The sequence below is a fragment of the Hippoglossus hippoglossus genome, chromosome 15, assembly GCF_009819705.1.
Source record: "Hippoglossus hippoglossus isolate fHipHip1 chromosome 15, fHipHip1.pri, whole genome shotgun sequence".
NCBI lineage: Eukaryota > Metazoa > Chordata > Actinopteri > Pleuronectiformes > Pleuronectidae > Hippoglossus > Hippoglossus hippoglossus.
The window spans coordinates 7,997,928-8,019,193 of NC_047165.1; the positions used below are offsets into that span (position 1 = coordinate 7,997,928).

The following is a 21,266-nucleotide window of genomic DNA, read 5'->3' on the forward strand; positions in this document are numbered from 1 at the left end:
TAAAATTAAATACTACACTGAGTTGTATACTAATGTCACCTTGTTGGTGTCGTCATGTTTTGGGTATTTCCATAACTACGTCTGTGTGGCTGGTGTGCAGCGTTCACCTGGCCCGCAGGGTGCTGCAGCTGGAGAGGCAAAACACGTCGCTGAGGAGGGAGCTGGATAAACACAAGTCACAGACGGGACAGATATCTGAGGAGGTAAACACACACAAACACAAACACACATTCAACATCCAGGTGTGGGCTTGCCCGTCGGTCTTGAATCAATTGAATCAGAAATATTTGTATTAAAACAGCAATTATTACTTCTATTAAATAATGATTTATTTCACCTGGCTTTAACCTCTCTCATGACATATCTGAGTCATTGCAACAGAGCCAAGCTGGTTAGCTCCTCTCCCATCATCCACTGTTTACCTTCTCACACTATCACACGGCTCTTCTGATAAAATGATGAGAGTACATCTAATTTCTCTCATAAAGACAGACTCAACTCTCTCTTGTGGCTGATTAGAGAAAAATTATCACAAAAAGAGATTTTTATTGATATTTACAAATTGTAGGAGGGTGTTGGGGAAGTCACGACTTGTGCACACACACATTATAATTTTTAAATATAACGTCCACAGTTCAGCATAAGTCAATAACTGTAATAATAAATGCATATGCAAATATAAGGGAGGAATATAAAGAAGAGGAAGAACGATCACTGCAGATACTTCACAGTATGATCATAATAAAATAAGGAAATATCATTGTAAACTCAAGTATAAAGGTGAATACTTTTCACAGGCAATCTCTTTTTTCTTTCAGAGGTTTTACAAAAGACAAATACTTCTACTTTTACATTTACTTTGTGCCTGTTTTTACAATCATAAATCACAACAAAGTTGCATATTTCGTAGGCCTCAATGTCTGGTACCAACCATAACTATGATAAACTCAAAATTGTGGGAGGAATAGAAGAATTCAAGTTCTGTACCTTTTCTCTCATGTAAAATCTCGTTTTATGGGGCTGGATAAAGTCAATCCAACTCGACCATACACACAGTTTATCTTCAGAGGGAATATGTCAATTTCTCCATTATATACATTTGATGAACTATGTCTATCCTGTTGTCAACTGAAGGAGCTTAAGGCTTCAGCCACTTTCGAGTTATGGAATTTCTACATGCCAACAGGATTGTGAAAAGGGCTCTGTCTTTTGAGTATAGCTTTTGTGAGATATTGAATAACTATAGAACATCAAATCTAAAAGGGAAAGTAGTTCTGAATATCTCCTCTAAGTTATGATGGATGTTATTCCATTAGGCTTTTAGAACAAGGGTCAAGGGCGTCTTTAATCTCTGAGTGTGTGAGTTTATTAGACCAGAAACTTGAGTGAGGCCTGAGACAAGTGTAAGTGTTAAGTTTCTTTTCTGACAACAGTAATGAGGTTTTTTTTAGTTTTTTTTAAATTTCAGCTTGTCTCCCTCATAAAACATCAGAGCACATTAAAAAATGTCCAAGTTTAACAGCTTTGAGCTGGTAGCAGGAAAACGAAAGGTTGTTTTAGAGCCGACACCGAAGACCTTACATGAGAATACTGAGAAGTTTCAGTACCTGTCACACTTGTTGACAAAATGCTGAACAGAGCCAAAAAGCGTGACGGCCACGCTCTTCACTCTCCCAACAGCTCACTGCGGCAATCACTGAGGCTTTTGTTGCGTTTCGCACACTGCAACGCTAAGACTTTAATTTTGGGTGTGTGTGTGTATTTTTTCTGTGGGACTGTGTGCGCGAAGTCACGTTTCTACTACTCGTGCTCTGATGTTCAAACACCATCCAGTGAGACGGACAGCTCCAGCAGCCAGTGCGCTCACGTGTTCGCCGTGCTTTTTTTTTTTTATTAGAATCTCAGAGAGGAGAGACTTTGCGAGACAGAATAAAGAGGCTGGGCCGATCTGAGACTAAATAAGCCGGCCATTCAACTGTCAGCCTGTGACTGACTGGTACTCGTGTGGAATACCTCATGATTCATCGAGTATGAAAGCAAAGGGTGAAAAATTACACTTCCCATTCACTGAAAACAGCAAGGGTGTTAACCACTTAACCACCCACACAGACGCCCTGACTAACTAACTATTGTCCTCACCCTCCCACCCAGTTCCACTCACTGTGAACAGGCTGTAAAAGTGGTTTAATGTGTAACACCCTAACTTTATCTATTGTTCCACAGGTTTTAAGCCTGATACTGACAATATTGCATTAGGCACAGAATGTGTGTCCTTATGAGGGATCATCAAAACTCTGTGAAGGTGCTTTTATGTCGACATTTACAAGAAAGATGATAAGATTGTATGTTTCATTGCATTTTCACATTATATCTTTATCTGTAATATAAGTGCACTATTGCTTTTAATAAAAAAGTATACAACTTAGATACTACTTCATTAAAAGTCACGTTTATGGCCTCTGAAGTCAAACAGAAGGAAATGTTTTAAATGTTGTTAAAAGTTCTTCACAAATATTGACAGAATTGCACAATTTTATGATAATATCCGAATGTAAAGTCTGTTAAAATCAGAGATGAATCTATCTTTATCACGAACATCAGCTTTTACAGGTGAATGTTAAAATCCTGTTCAGTACAGTGAACCCTCATGGGGACACACATGGCGTTGAGCTGTCATTGTGACTCCACGGTTCATGAGGTCGTATTGGGTCGGGTTTTAGATGCATCAACACACAATCCGATTCAAGCTGCCTCTGTGGAGGTGAAGTATTTGTTCCTATAATTGCTCATGTATGCACGTCTGTGTGTTGTTTCTCAGCTGTTGGCAGCCAACCATCTGTTACAGCAGACGCAGCAGCCCTACAGCTACCTGATTGAGACGGTGAGGCAGAGGGATGCACAGATCAGCTCACTGAAGGAATGTGTCGCCTCACTAGAGGACGACGTCAGGTACGTGCACGGAAACACACCTTTACAGAGGGAAACCTGTCTCCTTCTATATAATTTACAGTCACGCTTGCGTTTTTATAGTTTATCTTGTTATCTACTCATCATGGCAGCAGGCCATCCCTCCCCGACCTTGAGATTTTTCCGCTTCAGTTCCTTCTGTCGTCTTCTATCCTTATCCCACTTTGTTTATTTATTCATTGTGAAAACCTACATGTTTTTTTTAACATACAATAAGGGAGAGTTTCACATCAGAGCACCTCCCCCTAGTCCCCCTCTGTATTTTAACCTGAGAAATATGCAAACTGACAGTCTGCAGGTTTTCTCTTGCTGCTCACAACCGCTGACCGCTCACCTGGGGCAAGTGTGAGAGCGAAAAAATATCCTTTAATGATACTCTCGAGCTTCTCAAACCTCCTCATGTGACCGAGATGTGGCTGCGCTGTGATATCTGTTCAACAGCAGAAAACATGGCTCCCAGGGGAGTCTCACGACAAGTATTAATCAAAATTCTCTTGCCACAAACTGGCTAACGTGTGTGACTCAGCAGAGGTCAATCTCAGGTAGAGTTCTCAGTAAAAAGGTGTTGAGGCTGCCGAGCTGTTATTTCAAGATTTGCAAGGTGGTTTGCTTTAAAGCGCCGCTGTTACAAGCTCCTGCTTGTATGTGTCACAGCCCCAGGAAAGAATCCTCTTGGACGGTCATGTTGAGTTTCTTTCAAAAGCTATAAGACTCACTTACTTGAAAAAAGCAATTGCTTAATCAGTTACTTATTTTAAAAAACATGACTCATGTTAAATTGATTGTTTAGCTATTCATTGTTTTAAACCAGTAATTTATGCTCTCAATGCAAGTAAACCAGTCTGCTGGCATTTTGACTGACTGGTTTACAGTTCACAGTTGCACAAATGAGGCAACAACACACCTTCACATCTGATATGAGTTGACCCCACACTAACTCAAAGTAAAACCGATCCCAATCCACAGCGTACACCTACTGTGAACAACATATTACACTTTTTATTTCTGAAATCTTGACATATCCTGCTTTATTGAATCACAGTGTTTGACAGGACCAACTTGACATGACTAGGAGTAACCAGGATATTCCAGTATAATATTCATGACTTACAGGAAGTACAGTGATGTTGATTTCTGTTAACTCAAGATCTGATCTCTCTGCCTGTTTCTGGGTGTAACCTCAGTTCTCTAAGAAAAGAACGGACCGCTCTGCAGCAGGTGAAAAACAACATGGCCGCGGACCTGGAGAGACTCCTCAACCATCGAGAGGTGCACATGATGATGATGTTTATTATGTGTAGCTGTTTGAAGGTTTCCCCTGATGTAACTCAAGCACCAATAATCAGTGTCTCCTATTCTATCTCTGTTTATTGGGACATTTGACAATGGGGAAATTCCAGCAAAACCTTGTAAAAATCCAGATTTAGTTGTAAAACCATCATGTCACAGCACATTTTTCAAATTAGCAAAATATGAAAATTGTTTTTATTGTGGCAGCAACTCAAGAATATTGTCCAGCAAACTGGTGTCTGAAACATCAGAAAATCGGTTTAAAATGTCCTCCAAGTTCTTTAGAACCCAAAGAAATATTATATATGATATATTTTTGTCAGACCAAAACCTAATAATATTTCCATGTAATTTCAGACAAGGAAAAGCAACAAATTCTCACATTCGAGACACTGGAGCCAATAAATGTTTGATATTTGTTTGAAAAGGACAATCAGTTCTCAGGTAGTGCTTGATTTCCCGTTGATGGTCCAATCATTGCAGTTCTTCATATGCTTCAAATTAAAGGGCTTTTAGAGTTATTGCACAGTGTTGCAATGCTTCCTTCAAGATTGCGTGGGTTCGTATGTAATGCACGTGGGAGTGAACCCCCCCCCCCCCCCCCGCAGCCAGCCGTTTGCTGTATGAAGTATGTGCCCTGTCACAGACAGCTGTTCCTCTGCTTGGCTGTTTGGGATGCCACCAGGGTGCGTGTGTGTGCTCGTGCATGTGTGACATGCCAGGGCTCATGTCCTCAGGGGTGATAAATAGAACCGTGAAATGGCCCAGAGTCCTCCCCTCTGCCCTGCTGCCACCCCCGCGGACCCTTGGGCTTGTTGGGCTCAGTGCGAGTTGTCCCAGGAGCTGGTCTTCAGGAGATCAGCTGCACTGGCCTGTGGCTTCGGACAAATATGTCGCCAGAGAGCAGCAATACAAAATATTTGGAATCATGGGTTTTAAAGCGAGTATTTTACCAATCTTGAGAATGTATTAGTATCATCTATATATGAGGTATTTTGGTATTATTACATAGGTTTGCATTTAGGTGTTTAAGAAAGGCCTAAAGATTTTGTAGGACCCCTCCCACACAGATAACTGCTGTTTTATTATCTTCTCTCTCATAAGAGACTGAAAAGACAAGAACCAGATTCCAGAATAGTTCTGAACACTGCAGGACACTCAGAAGGTTTTTGATAAATAGCAGTAAAGCAGATGTTTTTAATGTATTATGCACTTTATGTAGTGGGTTGATGCTGCTGATAATAATCGCTGCTGATTATCGCCCTATGGGTGCTAGTGTCTTATCTCTACATTTTATGATTGGCTTTGGGATTTATTATTCTTTTTAAGGGTTCAGATTTTATTTATGTGTTTCTTACTCTATGATGTATCTTATGTGTGTGTGTGTGTTTTGCTTGCCGATATTTGGTTTAGCTCACCAAGACAAACTTTGTTGATAGGGCAATACTGTATTTAATCTTGATTCATTTGATCCATTTTTAATTCGTACCTGTTGAAATTCTTGTGACATAATTTTAAGAATATTAAATTGCGATTTCTGGCCTCTTGTGACTCTACCCTCTTTGGTTTCTCTTAGAGATTCTTGATTATTGTTTTACCCTCGTTTTCACATCGCTATTTTGATGAATCATGTGATTCTCCAGGAGTTAGCGGTGATGAAGCAGGTCCTGATCAGCATGCGGTCCAGACCGGGAGATGCTCCGGACCTCTTGGAAACCGATAAAACCGGGGTCATGGCGTCTGCTGTGGGAAAACAGCAGGTTAAACGAATCAACAGGACGACGGAGGAAGAGTCACCGAACAAACCCAAACCCACTGTGTTCGTAAGTGTCTCACTCGGCAACACCCTTGTATGAGTCACAGCACCACCCGAATCTGCCTGGACAGACAAAGGGGTTAATCAAGGTTGACAGGAAGTGATTAATAGCTTTACTGACAATTGGTTTGATTTGATGTTTTCAGTGCAATCAGCTGATCTGCTGTAGTATATATCCTTGGATCATGAAAAAGTCAAATAGTTGAATCCACACAGCAGCTCCTCATCATTTTCCCTCTTTCTCTCTTTCATTCGCAGACGAAAAAAGAAGTTCCTGGCTGGTACCAAAAGCAGAAGCAGAAACCCAAATGAAATTCATTAATTTTCACTTAGGGCTTTTTAACAATTTTATGTTTTATCAGGGTGTTTTGTATTTTAAACTTGTAAATTACACATTGAAATATAAAAGCAGAAACCTTTTTTCTGGTGTTTGAGTTTTTTGTTGTTCTCGTCCTTGGTTACATATAATAAATTCTCCACGTACTGGTCCAGAACCAGAGGTAGTACCTTCCACGGGGTACACATTCCTCGCTAACTGACTGCCCAAAAATTCCTCTGTCTTGGCAGTGGTGAGTTTTATTAGGTCTGTCTATCATTATTTCCTCATCTTTCCCAGGTTTTGAAGATACTGGTGGCCACAGACAAACAGCATTGCGGGAACATTAGCCTTTGATTTGCACAAGCCGAGGCTCCTTTGGCTTTAAATATAGACATAGCAGGCATCGCTTTATCATTTCGGACCATGTTCATATCGGTGTCATATTAAACATGGCCAGAGGTCTGACTGCTGGGGAGCTGGTTTTGCACTTTCCATCAGTTTCTTTCTGAGTGAGATTATAACACTTAACAATACGCCAACTCATTATCTTGTTATACAAACAATACATCAGAATTGGCTCAAACAGTGCTTGTCACTTTTATCCATTCCTGTACACACTGAAATGTGTGTCAGATATTTGCAGTCCCCTTTTATCTCTGAGTTGCTCGTAATAAACTGCACAAGGTGTGAAAAACATGTGATTTCTGTGCTTTGTGAATAACGTTGACAACACCAGGTGTCCCCTTTGTGCATACATGACTCCTCACTATCAAATATTAAAGGGACCATCTTTGACTTGGTTGATTTTACTTCAGCCGATTCAAACTGTTTAATAATGTCCTCCAGTCCAACACATGCAATGTTGTTTTACTTTTCTACGTTTATCTTACAGCTTTAAGTTTTGATTTATTGATAAATGTCATCAATTAAAAAATTATGATAAACAATAGATTCACTTTTACAGCTGCAGCACTAAAGCAAAAAATTTAAATCTATTAGTCATGGTCAAAATAATATATATTAATCTGAAGTGGTTCACTCTGCATCGTGTTTTATTTTTTGACACTTTGAGTTAGAGCCAGACCGATATGTCAGTTGGCCAATTTGAGCCTTTTACACACATATATGTTTGCAAATAGGAAAACTTTTATTTTGCAGAATAAACAATACAGAGAAGACTTGCATTTATGTTTAAATTTGACCTATTTTCTTATTTCAAGTTATATATATTTAGATTGATTTGTGTTTTCTTTTCACTTATAGTTTATGATTAAACTGTAAAATATCAGGCCTCAATTACATTTCTATAAAGGTTTGATAACGACATGTTAGGATTCAATCAATGAAATATATACATCAGCCAATATATTGGTATTAGGAAAAAAAATTGCCCCCCCACCCCAAGATTTGTCAGGCTCTACTTGACTACTTTTATTTATGAGCATTTCTAAAACATTTCTACAAAGTTGTTTTGTAACTTCATTAACAATAGTGAATCTTTGTTTTTGTCTAGGAAAAGTCAAAACAAGAAAATGTTGAACCTTCACCTGCTCCATGGATGTGTGTGTGTGTGTAGTGCACAGTGTGTTGTGGTAGTGTGTAGTGCACAGTGTGTAGTGCACAGTTCATGTGTGTTTACGGAGCGTAGGGCGGTGGCCGCTGAATGAATGATCAAAGCCTTTTTAAATGGATGGTGGGCGGTGCGTGTGCTGTATTTACCCGGGGCGCCCCGCCCTACGACACGGATAGAAAAGTGTCTGAGGGCCGGTGGAAGGATGAAACAAGTGGAGGGAGATGTAGCAGACAGGCGCACTAACACCACCACCGACACCCCCACACGCGCTCCACCTTGTCGGCTTCATTCCTCTCACTCTCCGCTGTAGCATCCTCCCTTTGTGTTTAATTCATTTCTCTAGCTTAGCAGCTCCGGGGTAGAATTGATCTGCGGCGGTGCACCGGGAGCTTCATGGCCGCGACACTCGCGATGAGCGGCGGCGGGCAGGAGGATCCCTTCTACCCGCTGCAGAAGGCGAGCCTCTCCGCCGGGTTCCCCCTGGAGGACTCGGCGCTGTTCGGCTTGGACTGCAAGATCCCCGAGGACAAACCCGGACACATGGACTACACGCAGGTAAAGCGACCTCACACATGATTACACTGATGTTTCATTGAATGGGCGTGGCAGACTGGTGCGTGTGGACCCCGCTGCTGCATGTGTGTGTGTTTGTGATGTTTTTGTATTTTTTTTCGGCCTCCACATTGCAATCGAGCGATATTTGCTCTTCATCTGTATGGAGCGAGCAGCAGCTGGACGCGGATCCGAGTCTGCAGACGCATTCGCCGCATGTTTGCTGCGCCGTGTGCCGGCCAGTTGGTCACCAGTTGTCCCCCCCCCCCCTCACCCCCTCCCCTCCTGTCCCCCTCACCATCACACCACCCCGACAACAACTGACTCCAGCCCCGGTCAGAAAAGGTCCCAGCAACTCCTGTCCTCCCTCCGAGCTGGAGAACTTGCAGATGAGAGAGGTCTCTGTAACAGCTGGTGGGATCAGGAGCCCAGAAATAGACAGCCCATCCCCAGACTACCACTGCTGCTGCTGCTGCTGCTGCAGAGCACAGGGAGCCATGGGTGTTTCCCCCCCTTCCCTTTCATGTTGCTGTTTCATCCTCGGCTGCAGGGCTCCTCCAACTTTCACAGCACTCAGATCCGACAGGTTTTGCGGGAATTAGAAGCACCAGAGACGAGGAGGTTGTTTTGCATGAAGTTGTTTACCTGTGTGAACAGCAGTGATGTGCTGTTATCACAAGCACAAATGTGCAAAATCCGCCCCCCCCAGTAGGTTGCAAGGTTTTACATCTGATTCTGAATTTCCACCAGCACATAGCCTGACCCTCAGCCGCTGGCCCCTTGCAGCCCGATGGGTTTTTTGAGTTCAGCCTTGCAGGCAAAGAGGGAATGTGGCAAGCGCCTATTGATGACTACTTGATAAATGTTTTAGTGGTGACTGTGCTATCAAACCTTTTGTCTTCTCAAAATAGCGCCCCCGGAATAGTTTCGTGGCGGCTCACGAGAAGCGCTCGCTGAAGCGGGATGCACTTTATTCAACCAAAAGTTGACTTGGAAAGCACAAAATGATCCCGTTTCTTATTTTCGTGTGTGTTTTCTCAACAGGTAAAATGTGAGATGGACAGATATCTCTCCCCTCAGCCTCTCTCCCTTCCACACCATGCAGACAGCCAGCAGAAGTCACACAGAGACATGGATCACTTCTTCACCGACGACCACGCTTGCGCTCCCTACACGCTGAACATGAATCTTTACCTGCCCGAGGTGGCCTACCTGAGGATGGGCTTGTGTCAGCAGGTGCGGGCCCCTCAGCACCAGAACCACACAGGTCTCACCCACATCAAAACAGAATCTGCCTCCCCGTGTTTCTCCCCCAACCTACAGCCGCACTGCCCCAACACTTCGCCCTCTGGGAGCTGCGGCACATCTAGTCACGGCCCTGGCGGCATTGCAATGGAAGCCTCAGCCATAAACATGACGATAACAGGGTTACCAGACTTCACCAGTATTTTCAACCAGGCGGGAGGCAGCCATGGTGGCGATTCAGGGCCAGAAGTGTTTGTCAAACAGGAAATGTCGTCGCAGTTCGAGCCACACGCTCTGCACCATCACAACAACGACGGCTCGCTGTTTCAGCTCCTTAACTCCGGCTTGGATCATCCCCATGGCAGTGGTATGGCGGCTCAGCATCAGCAGCATCATCGGCAGCAGCAGCAGATACAACACACTTCCACTTCCACAATCCACACACCTTTCCATGATTTGCCGGTGGCTTCTTCTGTGTCTCAGCAGGAGCAGACTGCCAAGCCCGTCTACTGTGGCCTGGGTGGGGAGGCATACACACATCCTCATCCTCAGGCACATCCCCATTATCTCCAGCAGCAGGTGCCCTACCTGCCGCCCTCTCCGCCCAGCTCGGAGCCCGGCAGCCCTGACAGGCACAAGGAGCTGCTCCACACCATGTCCCCTCCTCCCTCGTATGCAGCCACCATCGCCTCCAAGTTGGCAGGTAGCACCCCGGGGCTCGGCCCCAGCCCGGGACCCGGCAGCTTGGCCCTGCCCCTTAACACAGGTCCCACACCGGTCCCAGGCCAGGCTGCAGTCCTTCCCCAAGCCCCTGCAATAACCCCAGCCCTGACCCCATCTCAGACCACTGTGCCTATCCGCTACAGCCGGAGGAACAACCCTGACCTGGAGAAACGACGGATCCACCATTGTGATTACCCAGGTTAGAACAATAACACACGTCTGCCACTGTACGAGCATGCTGGTTCTTGTCACTACTGTGCGAGTGTGTTATTTTTGCACTCTGCTGCGGTCAGGTGAATCTCTGGTCACTCACGAGGGTCAGCTTTTTGAAAACCAGGGTTATTTTAAGACACCCCTGCATATTTTTGAAATTATATGTTGTGTTCTGAAGGACTTTTCCTGGCCTATGAGTCACGGAACACACCGGAGCCACGGCAGAGAATGTGCTGCTCTGGAATCCGAGTATTTTGGCAACGGAGTCGATCTGTCACTGTCTTGACAATTAACTGTGTCCATGCACATTTATTATCGCACATCAAACTTCTGCAGCCGCGAGCACTTCCACGTTATTGTGGATTTAAAGTCATTGCCGTTATGCTTGTGGAATGAAGTGTGTGTGTGTGTGTGTGTGGGTGGTTTAATTACATCAATGTTCTGGTTAAGTCATTTGATTTGTTTTTCCACACACACACACACACATATTTGCATACAGTCCCATTTGAACATTTTTTTCATCCTGCTCACGCACGCACCCACATGCACGCACACACACGTACTGTAGCTGTGCGATGTGCAGCTACTTGTAGGATATGTAATGTCAACTCGCCTGTGGCAGCGTGTAAAATGGGCTTAAGCGGAGCCTCCTACAGCGTGTTAGCACACGTCTAATTTCTTTAGTCAGATGAAGCCGATGTGTCACATCCACACAAGGACAGATCCACACTTCGCCCAAAGTGTATCAGAGTATCTCCTCCCAACGGTTCTTTCAAGTCAAAATAAATATCTTTTAAAATCCTCGACTTCATTTCAGACTAACAGGTGCAGTGAGCTTCTTCCAAAAGAAATATTTCTTTTTTTAGTAAATAAACTCAACCAGATTTAATATGAAATCAAACTGTGTTGACCACTTTCCAACACAGTCACATGAACCTTCTCAAAATCAGAATATGTGTTAGACCCGTTTTTGTTTTTCCACAAAACAAACATTTACTGTATGCCTTTCCAAACAGCCTCTGTTCTCCATTAGTTCACATTTCTAGCATACCGCAGCTCAGTTTTATTGGGCAAATACATATCTGGCACATGTGAATTATTTGGATTTGGATTGAGCCCTCTGTTTGTGTTTATCTCCCTGTCTGTCGTCAGGCTGCAAGAAAGTCTACACCAAGTCGTCCCATCTGAAAGCCCACCTCCGAACTCACACGGGTAAGTTCCTCTTCATTAAAGCAGCTTTTCCAAACAGGACCCCCCTGTCAAAAAAAGCAGAAAACGCCGCTGCCCACGCGACTCATATTTCGGTGTCTGTGCTGCCACCGTGTTGCTAGGCAGGGTGTTGTGTTCTTGGCATGTGCGTGTAAATGTATCCTGCCCCCGTTCCCATCCTCTGCCCAATATACTATTCCATCAAAACAGGTGGAAGTGACACACTTCTGCCAGGGGATGACTCCCGGGCTATGTGGTCGGTGCGAGACATGTGGTGCCATCTCTCTCAGGATCCCGTTGCCTGGTTAAACATCGATATTTAGATGCCGTGATGCACAGTTGGGCTTGTTCGACACCTTAAATATGTACGAGGTCTGTCTGCGCGGAGACAAAAATATCTTAGATGATCTTGTCCATCGGATCATCACTTCAGTCACCACCGTTTGCTCTTCACTGTCCATTTTCCTTCGTCTTTTTTACCTCTGTCCGTTTGTTTGTTGGTTCTTGAGCAAGTCTATAACAAATGAATGGATTTGGTGCAGATCTACTGTCTTTAACACTGCAAGCCAGGGCGTTTTTTTAACATTTCCCCTGTTTTCTCAGGAAATAATTCGTAGATCTAGGTGAAAACAATCAGGCGCATTAAGGGAACTGCTATGTGAGTGTGTGAAATGTGGTGCAGCTTGATTGAATTTAAGAGGACTGATGGTGGAGGTATGTGCTCTACTCAGTGCCATTCTTTTTTTCAATCTCTCCTTCTTTCACATTAGTTTTGGACCGACAAAGTCAATAAACAAGCGTTTGGGTGTCGGAGCCCCACCTCACTCCAGCTAACAAAACAACGCTTCTGTTGATATCTATCTATCAGTCCCTCGCTCATCACAAAACGCACACACTCACAGAACTCACGCTCCCCTCGATCCAGAGTCTGTTCCACCTAATGAATTTGAACAACTTGCTCACAGCATTGTTGTGGGTGTGATTGCCGTGCATTTCAGCACTGGGAACATGACACGACAATTAGATCTGGCGTCATTCATGCTGCAGGCCCGATTGTGGTTATTGCAGTTATTACAGACCACAAAACGAGAACACAACACGTTAAAACAGGGATGTCGCAGCAGGTTCTGTATCTGCTCTGCTTTTTGTCCGGCACGCTTAGTTATTTTCTTCCTTATTTTTCTTTCATTCATCTAATCATCTTCTTTTTGTGCCACTCTTCCTGCACCCACCCCCATTTTTATCTTTGTCAGTTACTCATTCTACTTCTCTTATTCAGCTGCTTAAATGCCGGTCATACACACACTCATACACACACACGTCCACACACACCTGTCAGTAATCTGTATGAGATGATTCCTAATGCGTTTGGGCCCCAGTGGGAGTTCCCACTCTAATCTCCATCAACATCCATTACCCTGATTGTTTGTGTGTCTGTCTGTGTTCGAGTGTGTGTGTGTGTGTGTGTGTGTGTGTGTGTATGTCTGTGTGTGTCTGTGTGTGTGTGTTTGTTTTGTGAGAACTGAACACTCCTCTCAGTTGACTCTTTTCTTTTTCCCTCCGCGTGTTTTCATGCCATTGTCTGTCATTGTTTTCAGTTGCAGGTGCGTGTTTCTGGCGACAGTGTGATTAAAATCCTGACAGGCTCACAGTGTTTGTTTAAAGGGTTGTTTCACTCGAATGACAAACATAAATCTTATTTCCTCACTGGTTGTCTCCTGACATCCAGCATGCAGATACTTGTTGTTTTCTGCTTCAACTTAAGTTCTAAATATGACATTTAACTTGATCCCCCACCCCTAGAAACAATGTTTATTTAGTCTGAGAAACCAACAAGTTTTTTGAGATTTGATTAAATAGAAAAACTAAAACATCCAAGAAACCAGAAACCAGAGTTTCCTTTAGATTCCTTTATACATTGCTCTGTCATGGCTCATATTTAAGGCCCAGAAGCAAAAAAAAAAAAACTTAATGAGAAGATTATAACATATAACCTTAAAAATGCAGAAAAGAAAAAAACAAAGAGACAAAACAAAGAAAGAAGAAGAAAAACTTCCAAATGGCCATTTTTCATAAGCTTCCATTCTTACCAGACCAAGCTAAATACACAGAAGTGGCAGAAAAGCTCGTAACTTCAAATTTTGGGGAGGAAAGTCATGTAAAAAGACCATTTCTAAATTTAAATCACACAAATTCAATTCAAATGTCTTTAAACGTGGACAAATGAAATAAAAAATGATGTGCACAGAGAGGTTACGTTTTCGACCTGTGACAGAGAGCTGTGTGGAGCTCATGCCGAACGAGACAAGTCGCAATAGTTTTCACAAAGGGCCTGCGGCTGAATGTTACTGGAATGTGACAAAGAAACGCACCACATCTGTCAGAGACACACGCAGACCGAAGCAAAGGCAAACAACACAGACCAGTTGTCCGTGGGAAACTTGTGCAGTGTTGGTGTTCGAGTGCTTGATGAATGTCTGACAATCTTATGACTGTAAATGTTGATAGACAACTGGACTTTTCTGTAAAGCCTGTTTTCCCAGTCACTCCACCCAACTGTATGAATCATGTATCTCAGGGAATTAGTGTGAGTTTTAATGATGAGTGTAAGTAGAACCTATAATCACAGACTGGCAGCACCTGCTCTGACACAGATCTTGTGATCGGGTAAAGAAGTTCAGCTCTGAGGGCAGCAGCGCTCATCCCGTCTCTCTCTCTTTTTCTCTGTACAGGTGAGAAGCCGTACAGGTGCACGTGGGACAGCTGCGACTGGCGCTTTGCACGTTCAGACGAGCTGACGCGTCACTATCGGAAGCACACGGGCGCCAAACCCTTCCAGTGCGTGGTCTGCTCGCGCGCCTTCTCCCGATCTGACCACCTCGCCCTGCACATGAAGAGACACCAGAACTAGCAGCATTTCCACGAACGCCACAAAAACACAAGCACTATCCTGACACACATAAAACACTCACTCCATCTCCCACAACGCCAACGTTACGAGCAGCGTGACGCAGCGTTCACCGACACCACAGCGCCTCGTGGTGCTGCTATCACGTGCGAGAGTACGATAGCCTGGCAAACGTGTTGCTCTTCACCCAGCGTGAGATGATTCTGGAGGTTTTAACGTAGAAAGATGAGGGACAGATGAAGTTCCTGGTTCTTTCACCTCCAGATACACTTATAGAAAAATTGTAGCTCCAAAACGTGTCTCCAGTCCATTTGGACTATTTTATGTGACTGGAACGAAAGCACTTACCACTCAAATCTTTTACATGTTCTTCTCTGTTCTAACATAGAACTGGCTTCATATTTTTTTTTTATAAAGGAGAAGCTTTTGTTTGCAAAACTAGTCAAACCAAATCTTTGTTTACTTCGTGGTTTGTTAGTTTGTTTATGTAACTGGAATAGCCAGATTTAATTTTTTTTACCAAATCATTTGATTTGCACTAGAATTGGTGTTCGACGTCTGAGCCTTTTTGGCCCGACGCGTCTCTTCATCACCATTGGAACGATCATTATCACTACTGGACTGAATCCCGCCAATCATAACTGTTCAGATATTAAAAATTGAAGGCATTTATTACTCTGGAGAGAGGGAAGATAGTGCAGGGAAAAAACGAGGGAGGGGTGCAGATGTAGAGATTGAAAGATTTTTTTTGATTTTTAGAGAGAGATCTGAGGACGACTGAGAAACGGAGGGAGGTGGATGGTTGCTAAAGAGCAGCAATTAGGTGATGAATTATTCAGATTGTGTTTGGATGGATTTCCAGCCTGAGAAATCTAAGCAGGGCCCGTGGACACGTCCTAGAATTCATTCAGTTAAACAGAATTGACTGTATTTGATGCACAAGCTTGAATTAAGCGATTTTGAAACTCGATTACCGTACATCTTTCCTCATTTACTCCTTTCAGACGTTTAACCAAAGCATCATCTACATCAACACCTTATTAAGTGCCTCCTCCTCTGGTTTTATGTGTTTCTGTTTAGTGGTTGCAGAGCTGTGATCAACGTAGGCAGTCCTTAAAACACACATGGTGCTGTTTTTATTTGTAAAAAAAAAAAAAAAAGGGAAAGTGTATTAAATTACAAGGTTAACCCATCGTTTATTGTAATTTTAACAGCTCAGCTCAGGCCACTTCACAGACATCCTGAATTTATGTGTCTCTAAAATGACAGTCAGAACTTTCTCTGAGGGTTTCGCGCTCTCGAACTCTGTACACAACTAATTTGCAAACGCAGCTCGATCAGTCAGTCGAACGTGGACGCGTTGGTTTGCTAAAGGATAGTTTCACATTTTAATACCCACATGCTCATATGTACATTTCACTCTGGCCTTAATCTCTATAAACAGATTCTGCATGTGAATCTGCAGGCGAGGGACAAGACTTTGGGGCCTTCTGGTTTCCGCTTCGAGTTTGAGCAGGATTGCATTAATGGAATCCATTAGCTAGCTTCTAATTTATCTGCATTCATGTGCAGATAGCTGTTAATAGAGATGAGCCTAAATGTTGTCTGGACCTAAAACATTTTGAAACTAGTCAGACTGGCACATTCACACATATGCAAAATGCAAGTCAATATCGGGGGTCAAAGTTCAGCAACTCTACGCAAAGCCCCGATTTGCTTCGCCACAGGAAGCAAATGTTTTATTTGCCTCCTTACCTGCACTGATTGGCATTGAACGGAAGGCGAAGGGGAAATATTTGCAAATGTGTGACCGGGCCCTAAAAATACTAATATGGGGCTTCATCATTCTGAATCAGACTGATATTTTTCAATTTGTACTGAAAAAGCGCGAAACTGTTAAGGACAATCCCATTTTAATGTACATATGGGCATGAACATGTATAGATAAATGTATCCCTATCCTTTAATATAACCCTCTTTGTTCATTTTTGGTGGTGTGGTGTAGCCTGAACTCATAACTGTACTTGTTCATTCACTGCAGGTAGCGTTAAGATAATATAGCACTGTAATGTATCATGGTAAATCTATTTATTTGATTGTGTAGAAGTGGGGGTTGTGTCAGATCCACCATCTTTCTCCCCAGCAAAAAATGCCTTAATGTAAATATATGCACTGTAAATAACTTGATTTAGTTTGTTTTATTTTTTTCCTCTTTTTTTATCGTTTTGTAAACAAAAGGGCAAAACGAGGAAAATGCCCCGCCTCCAAAAATATTTGAGCCTTCTTTCTTTTTGGTTCTTTTTCCTGTCAAAGATATTTTGATGCCATTGTTTTATATATTGTCCTTCCAGCAACTTATTTTATAAATCCTTGTCTTTTTTTTTTTGTTCTGTAGTAAACGTTCCAAAGACAAAAGTTGTTATTTCTTCAACTGAGTGAAGCCGATCCTAATAAAGTCAAACTGACACTTTTACAGAGACGTGCTGACATTGATGTGGAGATTTTTTTTTCTTTTACTTTCTGACAACGGCTGAATTTCATGGCCTGAGGAAGTATGTGTTACATACTGGGTTTTATATTGAAGCATTTTGTTTTTGGAAGAGTGAGCCACGCTGTGCAGACAGTGTGGCATCTGTGCGGCATTAAAACAAGCCTCGTCAAGGCCTAAATAAAACAAATGAGACATAACCGCACATAATCTTTTTAAAATCTAGGGTTTTATGTGGAAGTGCTGATCCTCTGTGTCTGGGATTTTCTCCGGTTGATCCCGAATGCTGAGAAATTAAGTTTCGGAGGGGGAAAACTGTACAAGATGAGAGGATGTGGAGAGAGAGAGGGGAGGCGCTCATGTCCAGAACCTGCGAGTAACCTGCAGCACCCTCGCTGATCAACAAACAATAGTTCTTTGATATCCCAGCAAGACACAATGGACAAGAAAATAAATCTGACCACCACTCGGGGACCAGAGGGGGAATCCCACTGCATTGAAATGGACGTACAAACATGCGCGCACACACACACACTCACACACACCATATGTTCTTGGTTTAAGTCATAAATGTGACCCGGGGTCTCTGTTGTAATCTACCTCAGATGTCAGAAAAGAGGGAGGTGGAGGAGAGAGAGTGAAAGAAGTGAAATGCAGAACAATCTAAACAAAAGGATCTCTGGGGGGACCCAATCAACCACTTCCGTCCTCCTACATATCCTCTCTTTTCTCCTCCTCCAGTCTTCTTATTTAATTTCATTTTTTTTCTCTCTTTGTCTTTCCATGCACCGTATCCCCTCCCCTCCTCCTCCTCCGCGGTGGAAAGTATTGTATGAAAGTCCAGGGGCGCTGCTCTGTGGGTCAGAGTGGAGACTGTTCTCATAACCTGCTCCGCTCCTCATCTTTTCCCCGTTTTTAATCATGCACCTCGTCTCCCTTAAGTCCTCTCTGCTCCATCTTCTCCTCCTCCTAACCCTAACCCTCCTAAAACTCAGGAGGAGAAATTGCATTTCGGTTGCTCTCTTTTTTCTTTCGTCTTAACTCGATTCTCTCTCTTTCTCACCGATTCTTCTAAATAATACAGAATGTGTGAATCATGTTGACTTGTACTGTTTGAATATTTAAAAAAGTAAAAACACACAAACACACGCACACAGTGGTGATGAGTGAGTGGGAGCTACCGGTTCATGTTTTGGATCAACTAAATTAATGTCACACATCTGGAAGAAGGCTCCTGCTCCACCCTCTGCTGTGCTGCGTTGGTGTGATTCCCAGTTTCCCTTTGTGTGTGTGTGTGTGTGTGTGTGTGTAGGTGTAATGTTTCCAGTGCTCCTCTCTTGGAACAGACCACCCACTCAGAAGACCAATAGAGTGACCACGGGGAGCCCGGACAGACACACACACACACACACACACGCAACTCCCTCCAAAGTCAACCCTTCCCAATATTCTCAGAATAGAACATGTTGTTATCAGAGATTGAAGAGATACCAGAGCAGCTGACGCACTATTACAAAGTTAAAGATAATATCAGAAATCGAGGAGGGTTTCATTCCAAGACTCTGCGTTTATTTAAAAAAAAATGTTGCTTCAGGTGAACTGCCCAGTAGTTAGAAAGTGTGAGAGGACTGAACTCAAATATCAGGGCCAGAGTTCATACTCAATTACACTGTTTCCATACAGAGAGCCACTATACAGGAGTTACAAGCAACAAAGGGTGAAGTGACCACCCTGCAGGTGTAAGCCTCCGCCAACAAGTGCAGTTTCAGTCTAGATTAATTTGTTTTCCAGATTCATGAGGTGACCTTCGAGATCTAATCAGTCAATCTTTGGGTTCAAATGACAACTGAACAAAATTGAGTCCAAGTGAATGTTTGCACCTGATATAATGGAATTCCCTATGGGGGATCTTGATACATCACATTCACAAGAGCATGAGGTCACAGTGATTTGACCTTTGACCCCCAAATTCTAATCAGTTCATCCTTGAGTCCAACTGACCGTTTGTACCAAATTTGAAAAGATTCCCTGCAGGTGTTCCTGAGATATTCTGTTCACAAGGTTAAAAATGCCTCCTGCCGCTGCAGAAGCATAAAAATGAGAGAGCTGCATTTGAAGTTCACATCCATGGTTTCTTCTTTGCCTACTCATCATATCCTTCACTCCACGCAAGCCGGTGATGTTCTTGCCAACAGAGGATCAGCAGGTATAGGGCGGTTTGTTCATATGTTGAAGTGTAAAACTCTGATCAACAAATTGCTCCTGATGGTTCAGCCAACACCTTGTTCGGCCAATTGCTGCAGTGTGTGTGAATGGGTCAGTTTGAATCGAGTACTGAAGCACTTTTGATAAAAGCGCAAAACAAACACAGCCCATTTGACCATTTCACTCAGCTCAACATTAGCCTCGACTTAAGATCAATTATTAACTGGAAGTCAGACCCCCTGAGGCCCCAGGATCACTTACTGTGGTTTGATTAATTGCAGATTTGTTTGGCAGTATGCACCAAGTCAACTGATTTGAGTCTTAAGGTGACCCCTGAATTTTTGGCTAATCATAATCTGTTCTTTTAGAGCAGGCCCCTGAAGCGGTCGGCTATTAGGACGCTGTGTGTGATTTCCTCTATTAAAGACAATTTGCTATTTTGGGAGAAAGCAAATGTATCTGGGTTTTTTATAAAACCCACACAACTTGATTTTAAATTCTAGTAGAGCTCTCAAAGTTCCCATCGATCCATGATCTTTATCTATGCCGTTTATCCTTTGAGGGTTGCGTGGAGACTGAAGCCAATCTCATATGGCGAGAGGTTGGGTACACCAGCGTATCACACAGTCAAAAATACGCAGACAAGCAACCATTCACCTATTGTTCATTTATGGTAAATGAACAATGTGTTTATATTGTAATTTTTGAGTGTTATCAACTCCTCAAAGCGCTGCACAGTACAAGTCACATTCCCCCCCGTTCATACACTATCACACACTGCCGGTACAGCCGCCAGGGGCACTCTGGGCTTCGGCGTCTTGCTGAAGGACACTTGTGTAGCTGGGGATCAAACTACCAACCTTCTTCTTAGTGGATGACCCACTCTCCTCCCTGCGCCACAGCCGTCCTTTATCCCTTGTTGTTGACAACTCATAATCAATACTGAAACACCACTTTGCTTCACTGATCTTACCTCTCCGCTGAAACATTCTCTCAGTAAGTACAACACATAAAAAGTGAGAGGCAGCTTTTGAATTGGAGCCAATGTCACTTTTCCCTCAGTTAGATAGTGGAGGACGATATCTGTATTAAAAAGGAAGAAATGTTTTAAGACTCCAGCCAACATTTAGCTCTCTGTTTGTTTCAATTTCAATTTGAAATAAAAGACTTGAATTAAATAATGACCCGAGCAGCCAAATGCTCTTAAGCAGTTTCAGCTGCTGCTCTTCGGGGGTTGAGTCTTGTTTTATTCACAGTCACAAGTTGTTTTATTAATCTTTTTGGTCACTGCCTCGCCATGAGAAGCATAACACTGTGGTCTCAGCTGTCAAGGAGTTTCAACATTACACCACAGTGACTAATAAGAAGAAGATGACGAGTCCCATAAACTGTAAACCAACGTAATAGTCTTAGATCAACACAGTTCCTGATAAAGAATTCAGATGAACCACGAAGTCCAACTCTGGCAGACGTGCATTAAGATAACCTCGAGCCACCCTAGGTATAATATTCCCTGGGTTGGTTCCTCCACATGTAGAATGAGTTCAAAGGTCAAACCCATTAGACTTCTCTCCCTATCAGGCAAATATCTTTGCACCTGCGAACCCCTCATGGTGACACCCTGAGTGGGCCTTCAGAGGATACAACAAACCCTTTGCACTTGACGTGTGGAGGAGGAGGCCTTTGTGTGACTTCTTATCTTGGTTTGTGGAGAGAGAGAGCGAGAGAGAGAGAGAGAAGGGTCTGCAGTTGTTTGCT

The 21,266-nt window shown here is 43.2% G+C and overlaps 2 protein-coding genes across 2 annotated transcripts in view; both read left to right on the top strand.

Moving 5' to 3' along the window:
- Window positions 1-7,072, top strand: part of pibf1 (progesterone immunomodulatory binding factor 1) — a 16,336-nt gene extending 9,264 nt beyond the window's left edge. The window contains exons 14-18 of the mRNA XM_034609656.1: window positions 101-203; window positions 2,819-2,949; window positions 4,152-4,236; window positions 5,901-6,080; window positions 6,332-7,072. Coding sequence (XP_034465547.1) covers window positions 101-203; window positions 2,819-2,949; window positions 4,152-4,236; window positions 5,901-6,080; window positions 6,332-6,385 — 553 coding nt within the window. The 3' untranslated portion in view covers window positions 6,386-7,072. The remainder of the gene's footprint in view (window positions 1-100; window positions 204-2,818; window positions 2,950-4,151; window positions 4,237-5,900; window positions 6,081-6,331) is intronic.
- Window positions 7,073-8,033: 961 nt separating this feature from the next.
- On the top strand, window positions 8,034-17,302 carry klf5a (Kruppel-like factor 5a). The gene is made up of 4 exons (XM_034609661.1): window positions 8,034-8,520; window positions 9,562-10,684; window positions 11,851-11,910; window positions 14,640-17,302. The coding sequence occupies exons 1-4, from the start codon at window positions 8,359-8,361 to the stop codon at window positions 14,816-14,818; spliced, it is 1,524 nt and encodes a 507-aa protein (XP_034465552.1). The 5' UTR covers window positions 8,034-8,358; the 3' UTR covers window positions 14,819-17,302.
- The last annotated feature ends 3,964 nt before the right edge of the window (window positions 17,303-21,266 follow it).

What these genes read in the sequence shown, in the direction of transcription:
- klf5a (XM_034609661.1), top strand. Translation starts at nt 8,359, where the DNA reads ATGGCCGCGACACTCGCGATGAGCGGCGGCGGGCAGGAGGATCCCTTC. An exon ending in GACACATGGACTACACGCAG is followed by an intron (nt 8,521 to 9,561) that starts GTAAAGCGACCT and finishes TTTTCTCAACAG; the next exon opens with GTAAAATGTGAGATGGACAG. An exon ending in CCACCTCCGAACTCACACGG is followed by an intron (nt 11,911 to 14,639) that starts GTAAGTTCCTCT and finishes TTCTCTGTACAG; the next exon opens with GTGAGAAGCCGTACAGGTGC.